General features: G+C 39.9%; 1 protein-coding gene across 1 annotated transcript in view; it reads left to right on the top strand.

The window, feature by feature from the left end:
- DYNC1H1 (dynein cytoplasmic 1 heavy chain 1) overlaps window positions 1-17,276 on the top strand; it is a 44,389-nt gene that overhangs the window by 11,316 nt on the left and 15,797 nt on the right. The window contains exons 17-52 of the mRNA XM_065063462.1: window positions 180-335; window positions 691-804; window positions 1,438-1,548; window positions 1,629-1,838; window positions 2,224-2,370; window positions 2,596-2,762; window positions 3,409-3,582; window positions 4,364-4,529; window positions 4,608-4,796; window positions 4,880-5,074; window positions 5,755-6,037; window positions 6,310-6,410; window positions 6,591-6,750; window positions 7,048-7,291; window positions 7,468-7,651; window positions 8,080-8,292; window positions 8,463-8,701; window positions 8,812-8,968; window positions 9,360-9,587; window positions 9,830-10,060; window positions 10,187-10,327; window positions 10,592-10,825; window positions 11,450-11,656; window positions 11,753-11,874; window positions 12,252-12,417; window positions 12,654-12,817; window positions 13,107-13,236; window positions 14,001-14,134; window positions 14,401-14,515; window positions 14,643-14,804; window positions 14,881-15,095; window positions 15,182-15,386; window positions 15,525-15,698; window positions 15,795-15,914; window positions 16,043-16,163; window positions 17,073-17,268. Coding sequence (XP_064919534.1) covers window positions 180-335; window positions 691-804; window positions 1,438-1,548; window positions 1,629-1,838; window positions 2,224-2,370; window positions 2,596-2,762; window positions 3,409-3,582; window positions 4,364-4,529; window positions 4,608-4,796; window positions 4,880-5,074; window positions 5,755-6,037; window positions 6,310-6,410; window positions 6,591-6,750; window positions 7,048-7,291; window positions 7,468-7,651; window positions 8,080-8,292; window positions 8,463-8,701; window positions 8,812-8,968; window positions 9,360-9,587; window positions 9,830-10,060; window positions 10,187-10,327; window positions 10,592-10,825; window positions 11,450-11,656; window positions 11,753-11,874; window positions 12,252-12,417; window positions 12,654-12,817; window positions 13,107-13,236; window positions 14,001-14,134; window positions 14,401-14,515; window positions 14,643-14,804; window positions 14,881-15,095; window positions 15,182-15,386; window positions 15,525-15,698; window positions 15,795-15,914; window positions 16,043-16,163; window positions 17,073-17,268 — 6,275 coding nt within the window. The remainder of the gene's footprint in view (window positions 1-179; window positions 336-690; window positions 805-1,437; window positions 1,549-1,628; window positions 1,839-2,223; window positions 2,371-2,595; window positions 2,763-3,408; window positions 3,583-4,363; window positions 4,530-4,607; window positions 4,797-4,879; window positions 5,075-5,754; window positions 6,038-6,309; window positions 6,411-6,590; window positions 6,751-7,047; window positions 7,292-7,467; window positions 7,652-8,079; window positions 8,293-8,462; window positions 8,702-8,811; window positions 8,969-9,359; window positions 9,588-9,829; window positions 10,061-10,186; window positions 10,328-10,591; window positions 10,826-11,449; window positions 11,657-11,752; window positions 11,875-12,251; window positions 12,418-12,653; window positions 12,818-13,106; window positions 13,237-14,000; window positions 14,135-14,400; window positions 14,516-14,642; window positions 14,805-14,880; window positions 15,096-15,181; window positions 15,387-15,524; window positions 15,699-15,794; window positions 15,915-16,042; window positions 16,164-17,072; window positions 17,269-17,276) is intronic.

The following is a 17,276-nucleotide window of genomic DNA, read 5'->3' as shown; positions in this document are numbered from 1 at the left end:
AAAAACTGCATGTAAAAGTTGGATGAGACTTACTCTGGATTATTATGTAGCCTTATTGTCAGCAGACTGGAAATTAAAAAATAATGGCAGACCAACATTTAGTATTTAGTGCATGTTTTTAACTTAGCTTCAACTTGATTGTAGGGGTTTTGGATTAATGTGTCCCATGCAAACTTTAGGGAAACTTGCGTCCAGAAGAGGCTCTTCAAGCTCTTACCATTTATGAAGGAAAGTTTGGTAGGCTGAAAGATGATCGTGAGAAGTGTGCAAAGGCCAAGGAAGCGCTGGAACTGACAGATACAGGACTCCTCAGTGGCAGCGAAGAGCGCGTTCAGGTACAGCTTGTTCACACAACTTCTTGTTTCGTTCAGTTCCATCTCATTTTCCATTAAGAGAGTGACTTGTAGCCTATAATGTACTGGTGTCAAGACGCAGTCTCCACACTTACACAGTTCTAGCCTTAAGAGATTGTCTGTTATCTCTTGCCTGCCTGTCTTATTCTTATGAAACTGTTATCTGACCTGAAATGCAAAAATCTCACCTGGGTCACGTGTTATTGCAGTTCTGTTGATCTGTCAAGCTGTCTTAATGTTTTTGGCATGTTAAAAATATTCTTTTTAACTCTCTCATGCTAATGACTTTGAAGAAATTAGGAATAACTGCTGATATTTGACATATTCTTTATTATAGGTAGCCCTTGAAGAGCTGCAGGATCTCAAAGGCGTCTGGTCTGAACTCTCTAAGGTCTGGGAACAGATTGATCAAATGAAAGAACAACCCTGGGTTTCAGTACAGCCTCGCAAGGTATTTAACTCTCGTATACATAAACAATGTAACTACTGTAAGTATATGCAAATTAAGGATTAGAATTGTTGAGATAGACGTGTTCAATTACGAATTGTTACGTTTCAGATCATTCTCACTGTTTAGGTACCTTTTTCAGTATCTCATGAGCGTGTTTCTTCTCATGGTATGCTAAAAAAAGTCACAGGGTTTGTCATAACCTAAATAATTTGGGGGGGGAATTAGACAGTAGTTTTGAAGTTGAAACTGGACTGACTGCATCTACAGAGAAGAAACTGTGCTATTCTTAAATAGGCTTTTGGCCCTCAGTAGGGAAACTTCATTATATGGTTGGATGAACACCATCAGTTTTAGTTCAGTGCTCAGGAGGTAGAGAACAAGGGGAACACCAAGCCATAAAGTGCCTGTGACAATACTATTTCATAAATCTTAACTAGACCAATAAAATAACATTATCAGCTATAGAGTAACCACATCTTAAGCAAATACATATAATTCAGAAAGAGCTATACTGTAGAAACCATCTTATTAGAGAGATGAGATAGATATATATATATAGACAAATGTAAACTCATACCACTATGCGTACAGCACTCACAGAGAAAGTTTTCATTGCTTTTATGTTCTTGACAGCTTCGACAAAACCTAGATGGTCTGCTGAATCAACTGAAAAACTTCCCTGCCCGCTTGCGACAGTATGCGTCCTATGAGTATGTTCAGAGACTTCTGAAGGGCTACATGAAGGTAAGTTATACTCATTTCTAAAATGCGTGTGTTCTATAGTTCAGGTTCAAGGATATAACTTGCTTTCTTGTCTTTTGTAGATAAACATGTTAGTTATTGAACTGAAATCGGAGGCACTTAAAGATCGTCACTGGAAACAGCTGATGAAAAGGCTTCACGTTAACTGGGTTGTCTCAGAACTGACTCTCGGTCAGATCTGGGATGTTGATTTACAGAGAAATGAAGCCATCGTCAAAGATGTACTGCTGGTGGCTCAGGGAGAAATGGCTTTGGAAGAGTTCTTGAAACAGGTAAGTATCAGCTTTTGTATGTATGCACGTAATAGCAAATGAAAGCCTTGCTGTCAGGTGACTGACGTTTGTGTAGTAAACTTGCCAATCTAAGCTGTTGATAGAAGTGCTGAGACTCCATGGAACACTGTTTTGGGGAACAGCTTAAAGCTATGTAAGCTTCCTCTGATGAAACCTGGATTATATAGGACAAGCAGTCCTTGATAATGACTGCAAAGACCCCACCTTGTTTAAGTTTTACCTAGCTGCATCATATTAATAACATAACATAACATAAACCCAGAATCCTTGAGTAAAAAAAGTAAAATCTGATTACTGAAATACATTCGTAACTATACTGGAGCAGAAATGATTGATGTGATATCTTAAACTTTTTTTTCTTCAGATCAGAGAAGTGTGGAACACTTATGAACTGGACTTGGTCAATTACCAGAACAAATGTCGTTTGATTCGTGGATGGGATGACCTTTTCAACAAAGTAAAAGAGCATATTAACAGCGTGTCTGCTATGAAGCTATCACCGTACTACAAGGTAAAATGCAGAACAAAGCTAAAGAATCTTCATTTAATCCTGCTTTCGTCTCTTGGTTAGCTTATATATTTGTCAGCAAGGCTTGTATTTGCTGTTTAAGTTGGCAGACAATTAATTGCATATGCATACTTTGTAACTCTCAAACAACTGTTTGAACTAAAAATTATTAGTAGTCGAACCCCTGATACAATTAAAATGAATATTAATACATTGTTTAAACTTTAGGTGTTTGAGGAGGATGCCCTTAGCTGGGAAGACAAGCTGAACCGTATCATGGCACTCTTTGATGTCTGGATAGATGTCCAAAGGAGATGGGTCTACCTGGAGGGTATCTTTACTGGCAGTGCAGACATCAAGCACTTGCTGCCTGTGGAGACCCAGCGGTTCCAGAGGTAACTTTTTGATTGCTTTGCTCTTTTCTTGCCTCCCTTGAGGCATTGAATGGACAGGCCTGCAGCTTAATGACTTCAGTGTAGTATTGTCTTGAGTTGAATTATTAACTGAATTCTTACCTGATCCAGCTGGATTACAGCCCTGCTGTAGGTGTAAGTTCATCAAGCAAATAAATATGGCAAGAGGTGCATGTAGGCAACTGTGACAGACAAAGGTTTATAATAAACAGGTTAGTGGACAAGTTTTTTGTGACTGGTATTCAGGTGTTTTCTTGCAAGCTCCAGTCAGCTACCTCAAGGATTTTCCCGGCATTGTGGCTTCAACAAGCAGGCTGATTTTTGTTGCCTCAGCCTTTAGTTTCATCCTTCAAACATCATTTTCTTCCTCTACTTAAAGTTGCTCAGATTTGTGCGTCTCTTGAGGAAATTAAGATAAGCAGACCTTCAGCAGTAGAACTGATAGACTGAACATTGCAAACAAGTTAGATTTTATTGTTGTGGACTTGAGGTGGCTGAAGAGCTATTTTGGGAATTCAGCCTGTGGTCATGTAGAGACAAGTGGCCATTTAGAGACAAATAACATCGGGGTTCTGCAGGTCTGTGGTTACTGAGTTTGCGCTAATGTACTGTATTATTTTACTTGCAGCATCAGCACTGAATTTTTGGCACTCATGAAAAAGGTGTCCAAATCTCCACTAGTGATGGATGTTCTTAACATTCAGGGTGTTCAGAGGTCACTAGAGAGACTGGCAGACTTACTTGGGAAGATACAGAAGGCACTGGGAGAATACTTGGAAAGGGAGAGGTCCTCTTTCCCTCGGTAAGGAGTTGACTGTAGTTGACTCTTGAGATAATTTGATATTTCTATGCAGGAATTGGTGTACTGTTCCGTGAAGCCTCTCCCAATTTTTATGTATTGCATGTGTGTAAGATGTTACAACCACTTAAATCTATGTTGTCTAAATACAGAATTCAGTTTACAGCTGCTTCTCAGGAAGTGAGTCTGTAACTTCCCTTACTTGACCATCTGTGGCTGGTTGTAGGATTCAGATATTGCTTAAGGAACCACTGCATCTGATTTCTGTGAACTTGTAGGTTCAATTTTGAACTGCTTAATTCTGGCATTTAATTGAAGGACAGTGTATAAACTGTCACAAACCAGTATTTAAGTCATTGGTTCTGACTTACCAGTAGTTCTCAAGTACAGCGTGTTTCAAAAAGATAGACCCAATTTGAAATCACTGTATCTTTAAAATTTGGTCCATCTATTTGAAACACCCTGTAGTTTGTTATTTAGCATGAGACAGTAAGGGTGAGCGAAGTACTGAGTGGGAGTTCTTCCTGCCTAATAGACTTAATGCCGGGCTCTACTGTGGGTATTTCAGGGATGCATGGGTTATGAAAATGATCCACACTTTTGTATGGTGCAGACCACATGAACTGAGACTTAATCGTAGAACTGAAATGTAACTTCCAGCAAATTTATGGTTTGTGCACTCTTGCAGTGTTGGGGAAATGAGTGTATAGTAACAATCTATGAAGCATAAATAAATTAAAAGTGATAGTTGGAGTCCTGATATAGATCTAATTTTATGTAATAGGTTTTATTTTGTTGGTGATGAAGACTTGCTTGAAATCATTGGAAACAGCAAAAACGTTGCTAAGCTGCAGAAACACTTCAAGAAGATGTTTGCTGGTGTTTCCAGCATTATTCTCAATGAAGATAACTCTGTGGTTCTTGGGATATCCTCACGTGAAGGAGAGGAGGTATAGCTGCAGTGTTTCTTTTTAAATAAAATTCTGAAAATAAGTGAACGTGGGCTGACTTAAACCTAATTCTTGCAGGTGCTGTTCAAAACACCTGTCTCCATCACAGAACATCCCAAGATCAATGAGTGGCTCACTCTGGTTGAGAAAGAAATGAGAGTGACCCTTGCTAAGTTGCTTGCAGAATCTGTTACTGAAGTAGAAATCTTTGGAAAAGCAACTTCAATTGATCCAGCAGTCTACATCTCTTGGATTGACAAATACCAGGTATCAATGTGGAACACTTTAGCATCTTGCAGCTTGGTTACTTCAGTGAGGAAATCTATCTGATGAGGATTTTTGTCACACAGGCTCAGCTTGTTGTCCTGTCGGCCCAGATTGCATGGTCTGAGAATGTCGAGTCAGCCCTCAATGGTGTGGGTGGAGTTGGAGACAACAGCCCTCTCCACTCCGTGCTAGCTAACGTTGAGGTCACGCTCAATGTCCTGGCAGACTCTGTGCTGATGGAGCAGCCACCCCTTCGCAGAAGGAAACTGGAGCACTTAGTAAGTAAAAACTTCCTTTCTTTTTCTGGTTAGCAGGTGAGGATTTTTAGAAGTTTAATGAAAAGGTTGCTTAGTCTAAAACTTACTTTTCCCAGGAAAAAGTTTAAGCAACTGCATCAAGCCCTGATCCTGTAGATGGTGTTAGTTTTTTGCTCTGGTCAGCTTAATGCATAGTAGCATATTATAGACTAGCTCACCGAACTGATCTTCAAACTAGCTTTTCCATATATGGAAGTTACTGATTTCTTTATTCAAATATGAGGTGTCTCATTAAGCTGCATATTATTTACTGTATGATTTTGTTTGTAGATAAGGATTGAGATCAGGGGAGGGGGAAAGTGAAAATCATCCTGGATTATTGTTACAGATTTTTAGAAGGAAATACGTGGTCTGTTTTATGAGTACTTGTCTTCATAGCTTCTGGCAAATAGAATGCCTAGTTTAGTAGTGTCGTGGATTAGCACACTAACTGACCGGAGTGCTTTGCTGAAAGCCAAGGAAGTCCTTAACAAGAGCAGTCAACATTGGTAGTTTTGTCATCGTTGCGACAGATTTTAAGGCAGAGCCTGTTGATAGGTCGTGATTTCAAAATGATGACTAATCTGAAAAGCTATAGGATTCCCACTGTTATTAACAGTGGCTTGTATTGCTGTGGTCTAAGAAGTTCCTTCATTCTCCAGATCACTGAGCTGGTGCACCAGAGAGATGTTACAAGATCACTGATCAAAAGCAAGATTGACAACTCCAAATCCTTTGAGTGGCTCAGCCAGATGCGGTTCTACTTTGACCCGAAGCAGACAGATGTGTTGCAACAGCTCTCCATTCAGATGGCAAATGCCAAATTCAACTACGGTTTTGAGTACCTTGGTGTTCAGGATAAGCTAGTACAGACTCCTCTTACTGACCGCTGTTACCTGACCATGACACAAGCCCTGGAGGCAAGGCTTGGAGGATCACCATTTGGTAAGCTTGTACTAAAGTACAATAAAAACCTGAGACAAATATAAAAGCTCTTACCCTCTCTAGTATATAGTTCTAAAATGAACATGCAGAACACTTATAACTAAGATACTAAAGAACAAAACAGTCTTTTGGGGGAAGTTGTAATAATTTTCGGTTTCACTGAACCCACTTGTCAGGGACTATCAGAATCAGCACACTGGCCAATTACATGAGTAGGTGGTGGTACCTCAGGTGATAAACACTAATATGTGTCTGTCCCACTTCAAAAATAGGTCCTGCTGGTACTGGTAAAACAGAATCTGTCAAGGCTCTTGGACATCAGCTTGGCCGCTTTGTGTTGGTTTTCAACTGTGATGAAACATTTGACTTCCAGGTAAGCTGCTTGATTAAAAAAAGTAGTCTTTGCTAACAAGCGATATGAGTCTTTCTATAAGTCTTAACTGAGCTGGTATCTGTATACAGCTCTGTATGAAGTGCACTTCTCTGCTCCCTTTGCCTGTGCATACGCAAGAATGATCATGCAACTTCAGTAAATTTTCCCCTCTGTGCGCAGGCAATGGGACGCATCTTTGTGGGACTTTGCCAAGTGGGTGCATGGGGCTGCTTTGATGAGTTCAACAGACTGGAGGAGCGTATGCTGTCAGCTGTTTCACAGCAAGTTCAGTGCATCCAGGAAGCCTTGCGAGAGCATTCCAACCCCAACTATGACAAGAGTATGTAATTGTTCATGGTGTTGTACAGCATTTCTAACATCCCTCATGATGTTTTGTTGCTCAGTTACGTTTCTCCCAAGCAATCCAAGAATGAAGCCACTTTCTATCAAAACTTAAAAACTTGAAGTAACTTTCACCTGGTAGAAATTTGTATTTGAGCTGCGGTATTGTATTTGAGCAGTATTAGAGGACCTGCTGTCTGTTACTGTAGGAAACTAAACCAGAATGAAGTATGACTTCTGTTCTCAGAGTGGTTAATCACTGACTCAGTTGTAACTCAATGCACTTTCTTTTCAGCTGCAACACCTATTACTTGTGAGCTGCTGAACAAACAAGTCAAAGTGAGCCCTGACATGGCTATCTTCATCACCATGAATCCTGGCTATGCAGGCAGGTCAAATCTGCCTGACAATTTGAAGAAGTTGTTCCGTAGCTTGGCAATGACAAAACCAGACCGTCAGTTGATTGCCCAGGTCATGTTGTACTCCCAAGGTTTCCGTACAGCTGAAGTGCTTGCCAACAAGATAGTACCGTTCTTCAAGTGAGTAGCAAGTTTGGTTTCAATCAGTAAAAATACATCTTGTTGTTCGAAGCAATAACGTACTTTACAACTTACTAAGCACATTGTGCAGCAATCATTTCAAGTAAACAGTGACATTTACTGAGTATTGTGTTGGTCCCTATTAAGAATCATGTTTTGTCTTTTTTGCTTCTTAGGCTTTGTGATGAACAGCTGTCCTCCCAAAGTCACTATGATTTTGGCTTGAGAGCACTGAAGAGTGTGCTGGTTAGTGCAGGTAATGTGAAGAGGGAGAGGATTCAGAAGATAAAGCGGGAGAAGGAAGAGCGTGGTGAAGTTGTTGATGAGGGAGAAATCGCTGAGAACTTACCAGAGCAAGAGGTAATGCGTGTGTGTACTCTTCTGTGATAAAGTACAGGATGCACATTAAACAAAGGAAATAACTCTACAGTGTTTAGCATTTAGTGTTAAGACAGGCAAGCAAAGTAATGTTAGTTACAAAAGGTGGTAATTGGATAGCTTAGAAGCACCAAGTTAAATGTGTCTTAGGAGTCCCTGAATCATAGGGAAAAAACTTATTCTTTGGAGATGGTGCATTCATAAGACATATGGCTGCTTGGTTCCTCAGCGGTTAGCATCAGATGCATGGTGAAGAGGTATAAGGAAATTCAGCTGTATAAACTGGAAAACAATAGGAATTCATTGGTCTGATGCTTTATCAATAGTGTTTAGCAAAGTATTCCTTGTTAAACACATTTGATAAAGCAAACTTCAAAAAAAAGACTTAACCAAAATATAACTCTCTGCAGATCCTGATCCAAAGTGTGTGTGAAACCATGGTACCAAAACTGGTTGCAGAAGATATTCCGTTGCTGTTCAGTCTCCTTTCTGATGTGTTCCCTGGAGTACAGTATCATCGTGGGGAGATGACAGCTTTGCGGGAGGAGCTTAAGAAAGTGTGTCAGGAAATGTACCTTACCTATGGTGATGGAGAAGAAGTTGGTGGCATGTGGGTTGAAAAGGTAAAATATAGAACTGAAAATGTGGAATTGAAATTAATGGATGTATAAGACTAAACTTTTTATTATGAAAGTGGAAAGCTTTTTCCTTTTTCTTGTCTTAAGAAAGCAATGCAAAGGAGCTTAGATTAACTACTGAAAACTTAATTGGTACATAATTTCTTTTGTCACAGGTTCTTCAACTTTACCAGATCACCCAGATAAATCATGGATTGATGATGGTCGGTCCCTCTGGAAGTGGAAAGAGCATGGCTTGGAGAGTACTGCTGAAAGCCCTCGAACGGCTGGAGGGTGTGGAAGGTGTCGCTCATATTATAGACCCAAAAGCAATCAGCAAAGATCACCTCTATGGTACTTTGGATCCAAACACCAGAGAATGGACAGATGGCTTGTTCACACATGTCCTGAGAAAGTGAGTCTTTAATAGCACAAATGAAAAATGGCCAGTATATTTGTGCCGTGGATATTCTGGCCTTACTGAGTCTTTGTTCTCTACTGCAATAAATATTTCCTTTAATGTAGAATCATAGACAATGTGAGAGGTGAACTACAGAAACGTCAGTGGATTATCTTTGATGGCGATGTAGACCCTGAATGGGTTGAGAACTTGAACTCTGTTTTGGACGACAACAAGCTGCTGACTTTGCCAAATGGAGAACGTCTCAGCCTGCCACCAAACGTAATGTTAACTTTTTTACATGATGTTTACATGCTGTCGTATGAACTTGTTGCTTTTACCTTAATTTGTATTAGCACTCTCCCTCTTTCTCATCACAATCAGAGTAATACTGATGTCAGGTAGTGGTTTGCTGGAGTTAGGAACTTTTGTGGAAGCTTACTCTGACTTTGTAAGACAAACTTTGTGGATTATAAAAAAGTCCAGGATAACAGGCAATAATGATGAACTTAACCTTAGAACAGTTTAATGTTTCTGTTGATTATTCAATGGTTAAATACAAAGTAACTTACCTAGAGGGTCTCTTTGGGGATGGTTGTAGTTTTTTTGTCCTGTTTTACTCTTGGTTGATTGTTTTTACTTCAAACTTTTGTTTTAAATTTCTACTCTTCAGGTGCGTATCATGTTTGAGGTACAGGATCTGAAATACGCCACTTTGGCCACTGTGTCAAGATGTGGCATGGTCTGGTTCAGTGAGGATGTTCTCAGTACAGACATGATATTCAATAACTTCCTGGCCAGACTAAGAAGCATTCCTCTGGATGAAGGTGAGGAGGAAGCTCAGCGCAGGCGAAAGGGCAAAGAAGATGAAGGAGAAGAAGCAGCATCCCCAATGTTGCAGGTATAACTTGGATTGCCTTAGTGATAATGTAGTAAGAACACTCACATGGCAAGTAGTACAACGTGCTTTGAATTTATGACTATCATAGAAAAGCTGACTTTTTCTTTACATCTTTTTTTTCTCCTTTTTTTTTATTTTTAAACTATGAAGCATTTCAAGCATTAAACAAAATTATTTCCTGCTGTCTCTGGTAATCAAATGAGAAGTAAGTACTTTGAACAGTGTTTTGTCTCCCCCAACAGATTCAGAGAGATGCTGCAACAATAATGCAGCCGTATTTCACATCTAATGGCCTGGTAACTAAAGCACTTGAACATGCTTTCAAGTTGGAGCATATCATGGATCTCACCCGCTTGCGCTGTCTTGGTTCTCTGTTCTCCATGTTGCATCAAGCTTGCCGCAACGTAGCCCAGTACAATGCCAATCATCCAGACTTCCCAATGCAGATAGATCAGCTGGAGCGTTACATCCAGGTAAATACTGCTGCTAAGTCACTGCTGTGTTTGATGTGTCAATATAGCAGCTAGATTTAATATAGTGTTCATTAATTTTTATTCCATTACTCTATAAACAACGGCTTCTTTTACTGCATCTTACAGAGGTACCTGGTCTATGCAATACTCTGGTCTCTTTCTGGAGACAGTCGTTTGAAAATGAGAGCAGAGCTGGGAGAATACATCAGGAGAATCACCACTGTGCCACTGCCCACTGCACCCAACATACCTATAATTGACTATGAGGTAAACCTTTCTTATGCTAGACATGTTGCTCTTGTATGTTCTTAGAAGCTTGCTTTAGATTATGGAGGTGAAACTGGAAAACAAAACACTAGGCTATCTTAAATTTTACAGTTTCACAGCTCAGTGAACAAACTGCTGGTTTAAAAAAACACATCAAATTCAATGTCACAGACTATTCTGTGGTTTAAACAAACCTCTCTTTTTTAATTAAGGTTGAGGTGCATTCCTATTCTAAATTGCCTCATTGTGTTTTTGTGCTCCTAGGTGTCCATTACGGGTGAATGGGTGCCATGGCAATCCAAGGTTCCTCAGATTGAAGTTGAAACACACAAAGTTGCAGCTCCTGATGTTGTAGTACCAACCTTGGATACAGTTCGCCATGAAGCGTTGCTGTATACTTGGCTGGCAGAACACAAACCCCTGGTACTCTGTGGCCCACCAGGTTCTGGAAAGACCATGACCCTCTTCAGTGCTCTCAGAGCCCTACCTGACATGGAGGTACACGAGAGTGTGTGTGTGCTCCACACGTGCGTGAGTTAGAGTAGTAACAAGTTTCTAATTTCCTCAGGGATTAAAGCAGTCTTGATTTAGCACAGAAGTCACTTGCTAGCCAGAGTTCAGTGATGCCTCCACCTCAGTCACGTGTTTATGTAGCAAAAAATAAAAATTATGTTGAGCAGAATCTGAATTTATATCTCACGATACTTAACTGATAACATAACTGAAGATACTTAAGAAGATAACTGAATTTAAATCTCAAGATACTTAATCTAAAGGCTACATTCTTCCTTTGCCACTTCAGCAATACAGAAGCATTGCTCCATTTAGTAATGTTTAAGAATAGTTCTCATCCTTCGTTTTATTTAGGTAGAGTAACAGTTACGTGAAGCTGTGATGATCTGAGTACAAGGTTGGGCAGGAGGCATTGCTGCACAGTAAACAGAGAACCTGCAGTGGGAAATGAACTGTATACGGCCAGATTGCAGGCAGTAACCTGAAATATAAATGAGATATCTACTTCCACTGTGGAAGCCAAACAGACCTGTTTCCAGGACTCCTGATAGGCACTCTCTCAAGCCTTAGTGTGTTTTAACTATTTTTTTTCACTATTCTCTTTTCAAGGTGGTTGGACTCAACTTTTCTAGTGCTACTACTCCAGAACTACTCTTGAAAACTTTTGATCACTACTGCGAGTACAGGCGTACACCTAACGGAGTGGTGCTGGCTCCTGTGCAGTTAGGAAAGTGGTTGGTGCTCTTCTGTGATGAAATCAACTTGCCAGATATGGATAAGTACGGCACGCAGAGAGTCATATCCTTCATTAGACAGGTTAGTCTTTCTTTGCAATCAACTATATCCTAACAGTTATTTTTAGGGAAATACAATATTCCACTGATCTTATTTTACTTTTATTTTTTCATCCAGATGGTGGAACATGGAGGGTTCTATCGTACATCAGACCAGACATGGGTGAAACTGGAGAGAATTCAGTTTGTTGGTGCATGTAATCCACCTACTGATCCTGGAAGAAAACCTCTCTCACATAGGTAATGTATTTACTAAACTCTGTATGGCAACAGTATAGGGCTTAAAATTTAGACATGGACTATGTAATCTGTTCTCTAATACATTTATTTAACACCAGCTGTGCTGAAGTTGTGTTCCTTGCTTTTGGATTAACTGCTGGTCAGTTCTTATCCTGACAACCAGCCAGTCAGCTCATTGTTACACCTCTCGAATATCCTGTCTAAAATTCTTTGGGTACTTCAGAATGCTTTTTGGTCTGAGTCACTAAGGAGCAATCAAACCAACTGCAGTTACTGCTGATAATTTTGAATCAAGCAGTTACTTTATTTTGGAAAATGATAAAAAACTACAGGCAGTAATTTGACTTTCTGTGCTATGTACTATACTAATCTTCCAGATTTTTACGACATGTTCCTGTGGTTTATGTGGACTATCCTGGACCAGCTTCGCTTACTCAGATATATGGAACATTCAATCGTGCAATGCTAAGGCTGATCCCGTCACTTCGCACATATGCTGAACCTCTCACTGCTGCTATGGTAGAATTCTACACAATGTCTCAGGTAATTAGTTGGCTACAGCCCCAAAATCTGATTAGAAGTCTTCCTTTTATGCTGAATTGCTTAACATGCATTGTTTGCCTTGATATGGTTAACATGTGTGCAAGAACTCAACTAATTACTTGAGTTCTGGTGAAAGCCACTGAATGATGCTAGCAAAGTAATATCATGCAGCACAAGACCTGTAAAAATATGGTACAACTTTGGGATGAAGTAACTAATCATATTTGAATTTTTAGGAGAGATTCACTCAAGACACGCAGCCACACTACATCTATTCTCCTCGTGAAATGACTCGATGGGTGAGAGGTATATTCGAAGCATTAAGACCGCTGGAAACCTTACCAGTTGAAGGCCTGATCAGGATTTGGGCCCATGAAGCCTTACGTCTCTTCCAAGACAGGTAAAATAAACTTGAAATGGGGGGCCAAAAAAAAAAGTACGGTGCAAAAAAATTTCCCAGCTCTTCCCAGCTCATTGCCAACTTCCATTAGAAGACCAAACACAAATATGCTTCATGTTAAATAGCTGGGAATACAAATGAGAGTATTTCCCTTCACTCTAGCTTAACATTACTGGAAGTCCTGTCTATGCCAAGCAGAAACATACTTTACTGGTAGCACTGCCATGTGATGTGACTGTATCTTCTTGCTGCCGAAGATTTGTAGTTACTGACTTTTTTCTTTATCCAGACTTGTAGAAGATGAGGAGAGACGTTGGACTGATGAGAACATTGATATGGTCGCTCTGAAGCACTTCCCCAATATTGACAAAGAAAAAGCTATGAGCAGACCTATCCTATACAGCAACTGGCTGTCAAAGGTAAAAAATAAATAATTTGGGAACAACTAAGTGATGCTGCTCTTACAACTACATTAACCTGATAGTTGATGCCCATCATCTTGTTAAACTGAGCTCTAGGAAGCTCTTACCATGATTATCCGAAGCGAACTCTACCACCAAGTTAATAGCTGTTATTCCAAGAATACTATTGTAAGATCTGCCACAGTAGATAAAGGCAATATTAAATAATATTTCCCAAGAACAGAATAATACTCCCAGAAAGTTGCTTAGTTACTGTATGTGGAATCTCTTGGATTAAGGCAGTGACCCTTGTACAATGCTCATATTACAAATTTTATAGTGGACTGTTTCTTGCAATCTGAAGTGATCCAGCTGGGCAATCTGTAGAAATCCCACTGAATCAAGGCAAAAGCCCACCTATTCTGCCACCCATCTCTATGATCAATAGCAAATATCTAGGAAAGGCTGTTTAAAATATACTGGGGGAATGATGGGGGAATAAGTCTTTTATGCTGCTTCCTAGTCTCTTCAGTTACTGGCAGCACAGACAACCTGTGACAGGTTCAGTAGTTAACAGTATTTAAACCCCATGTCACTATCTGTAGCACTCTAAAATGTGGACATGTTCCTGTGCAAGTTAAACAAGTACTGTGTTGTTAAGGTTCTTTAGGGGATTGCTACATTAGGTATTCTAATAGTTTTGCTTTCATCCACTCATAAATTGATCCCTAAGAAGAATTCCCATATCTTAAATTCCATACTGTGTTGACTGATTCTTATAGGATTATATTCCAGTGGATCAAGAAGAATTAAGAGACTATGTGAAAGCTAGGCTTAAAGTCTTCTATGAAGAAGAACTTGATGTACCACTTGTTCTGTTCAATGAAGTCCTGGATCATGTACTAAGAATTGACCGGTAAGTGGAGACTTCAGCTGCTGCTCACATAAATAGTATTTAGAGACTTGTTTTGAAATAGAGTAGCCCAAGTACGGATTAAATAAGAAGGGAGCATGATCCCATTGTTATCCATAGATTATGTACTTCTGGCTTCCAGGTAGCAGGATCCTAGTTGGAAAGATATGTCAGTTTTGGTAGTGATTTGAAGTTCAAATGCTCGAGGAAAATCCTCAGTTAAGTTGATAATACTTGATCAAAACATACTTGCTGTTGTGCTTTTTCAGAATCTTCCGTCAGCCGCAGGGTCACTTGCTGCTTATTGGAGTCAGTGGAGCAGGGAAAACAACTCTCTCGAGATTTGTTGCCTGGATGAATGGTTTGAGCGTCTACCAAATTAAGGTGGGCATGCTAGTTTCATTTAGCAAAAACTGTTAGTCAAAACTCACACTTCTTAAATATTGATGCCTAAAAAAAAGGAAACAAAAGCTGAACCAAAATGTTAATAACCAATGTTAAATCTTAATAGGTTCACAGAAAATACACAGGTGAAGATTTTGATGAAGACCTTAGGACAGTATTGAGACGTTCTGGCTGTAAAAATGAAAAAATAGCCTTTATAATGGATGAGTCGAATGTATTGGATTCTGGATTTCTGGAGAGAATGAACACTCTCCTAGCCAACGGAGAGGTAGGCAGATTTTAAGTAAATACTTTAAGCACATTTTTACAACTATAAGCTACAACAAAGCTATCTTTTGAATTAGGTTCCTGGTCTCTTTGAAGGAGATGAATATGCCACCCTCATGACTCAGTGTAAAGAAGGAGCACAGAAAGAAGGTTTAATGTTAGATTCTCATGAAGAACTCTACAAATGGTTCACCAGCCAAGTTATTCGCAATCTCCATGTTGTGTTCACTATGAATCCATCTTCTGAGGGCCTGAAGGACAGGGCTGCTACCTCTCCTGCGCTCTTCAACAGGTAATTGCTGTATATTCCAACATGTATTACAAGGACTGTTAAAACAGTACTTCTGAGGAAGTCTTCATAAATGCTTTGTATTTCAGATGTGTCTTGAACTGGTTTGGAGACTGGTCAACTGAGGCACTGTACCAAGTTGGCAAAGAGTTCACAAGCAAAATGGATCTTGAGAAACCAAATTACGTTGTGCCCGATTACATGCCAGTTGTGTATGATAAGCTGCCACAGCCACCATCACACAGGGAAGCTATTGTTAATAGTTGTGTATTTGTTCATCAGACTCTCCATCAGGTATGTTTTATTACATTGCTTAACTTGTGTTGATCTCTAGGCCACAGCATCTTGCAGCTGTTTCCTAAAAAGTATGGTCTTTGACATTTGAATGGGTTTTAAACCAATGCGTTATCTACAACCCCTTCCTCCCTAAAGGCTAATGCTCGTCTGGCGAAACGAGGAGGCAGAACCATGGCAATCACACCACGCCACTATTTAGACTTCATCAATCATTATGCCAACTTGTTCAATGAGAAACGAAGTGAACTGGAGGAACAGCAAATGCATTTGAATGTTGGTCTTAGAAAAATCAAGGAAACAGTTGATCAGGTACACATAATTGATGCTTTGCTCTTTATAAGATTGAAGTGATTAAGTAGATCCCTGTGCTTAATGTGAATTCTTCCATCTTGCAATCTATCTCAGGTGGAAGAATTGCGGCGTGACCTAAGAATAAAGAGTCAGGAACTGGAAGTGAAGAATGCAGCAGCCAATGACAAGTTGAAAAAGATGGTGAAAGATCAGCAGGAAGCTGAGAAGAAAAAGGTAAAAATCTTTGTTAAACCTCTATGCGTAGTAAATACTTATATTTACAAAACAGAGCCTGCAGAGTGAGTACTGGAAGAAGTTCAATTTCTAAAAAGCAGTATTTTGTCTATGAAACTTCCTCCTAGGTCATGAGCCAGGAGATTCAGGAACAGCTGCACAAGCAGCAGGAGGTCATTGCAGACAAGCAGATGAGTGTGAAAGAAGATCTTGACAAGGTGGAGCCTGCTGTCATTGAAGCTCAGAATGGTATGTTAGCACCTGAAAAAGTGACACTGTGGGACTGGATCTAAAACTGAAGTCTATGGGAATGTGTTTTGGTGCAGTCTGAATTGGTCCCGCCTAACAGAAGGTGGGCTCTTAATATGGACCTGAACAGTGTTGAAGGAACTCCTTATGAGCTCTGATTTTTGTGCTGTTCGTAGTACTGATCTGACACATGATACTCCTATGGCTTGTGGCTTTGTTTCTGGCAGATTGCTCTAGTTATTTATTCAGTCTATATATTCATAAAAAAAGAAAGCTCATAATCAGAAAGACTGCTGCCTTATTATTGCACAGACAGAATACAGTCAAGCTGTCCATTTATTAAACTGGATAGAGGAGTCATTGCTTATAATAAAACTTTAAGTGACGCATTTTTAGACAGCAGAGTAAGTTAAGTTGCCTGTAGCCAGTTGGCAAGTTGACATTCAGAAAAGTTTATCTCATGATACAGTAGTTTGAACGTTATCCACTAGTATCTGCTTCTCTAATAATCTCAAATGCCTTTTGAGACTCTTGAAGCATTTTTACTAATCTAAGGTACTTTAATGGACTTTGTTAACAGACTTTTTAGCAGGACCTGTTACGATAGGACAAGGGGTAATGGTTCTAAACTGAAAGAGGGGAGATTCAGGCTAGACGTGGTCAAGAAATTTTGTACAATGAGGATGGTGAAACACTGGCACAGATGCCCCATCCCTGGAAACATTCAAGGCCAGGCTGGACGGGGCTCTGAGCAACCTGATCTGCTTGAAGATGTACCGGCTCATTGCAGGGGGCTTGGACTAGATGACGTTTCAAGTTCTTTCCATCCCAAACTGTTCTGTGGTTCTCTAATTCTAACTGTTCTTTTTCTTCCCAATCAACGTTCATCATCTTTCTGGCACTGGTTAGCTGTGAAGTCAATAAAGAAACAGCATCTGGTAGAGGTCCGCTCCATGGCTAATCCACCTGCTGCAGTGAAGCTAGCCCTGGAGTCCATTTGCCTACTGCTGGGTGAAAGTACAACTGACTGGAAACAAATACGATCCATCATCATGAGAGAGAACTTCATTCCAACCATTGTTAACTTCTCTGCTGAGGAAATCAGGTAAAGTG

Source organism: Columba livia, chromosome 5, assembly GCF_036013475.1.
Source record: "Columba livia isolate bColLiv1 breed racing homer chromosome 5, bColLiv1.pat.W.v2, whole genome shotgun sequence".
In the NCBI taxonomy this organism is placed as follows: Eukaryota; Metazoa; Chordata; class Aves; order Columbiformes; family Columbidae; genus Columba; species Columba livia.
The sequence above is the reverse complement of the archived record's forward strand: the minus strand, read 5'-3'. Positions and strand labels throughout refer to the sequence as shown.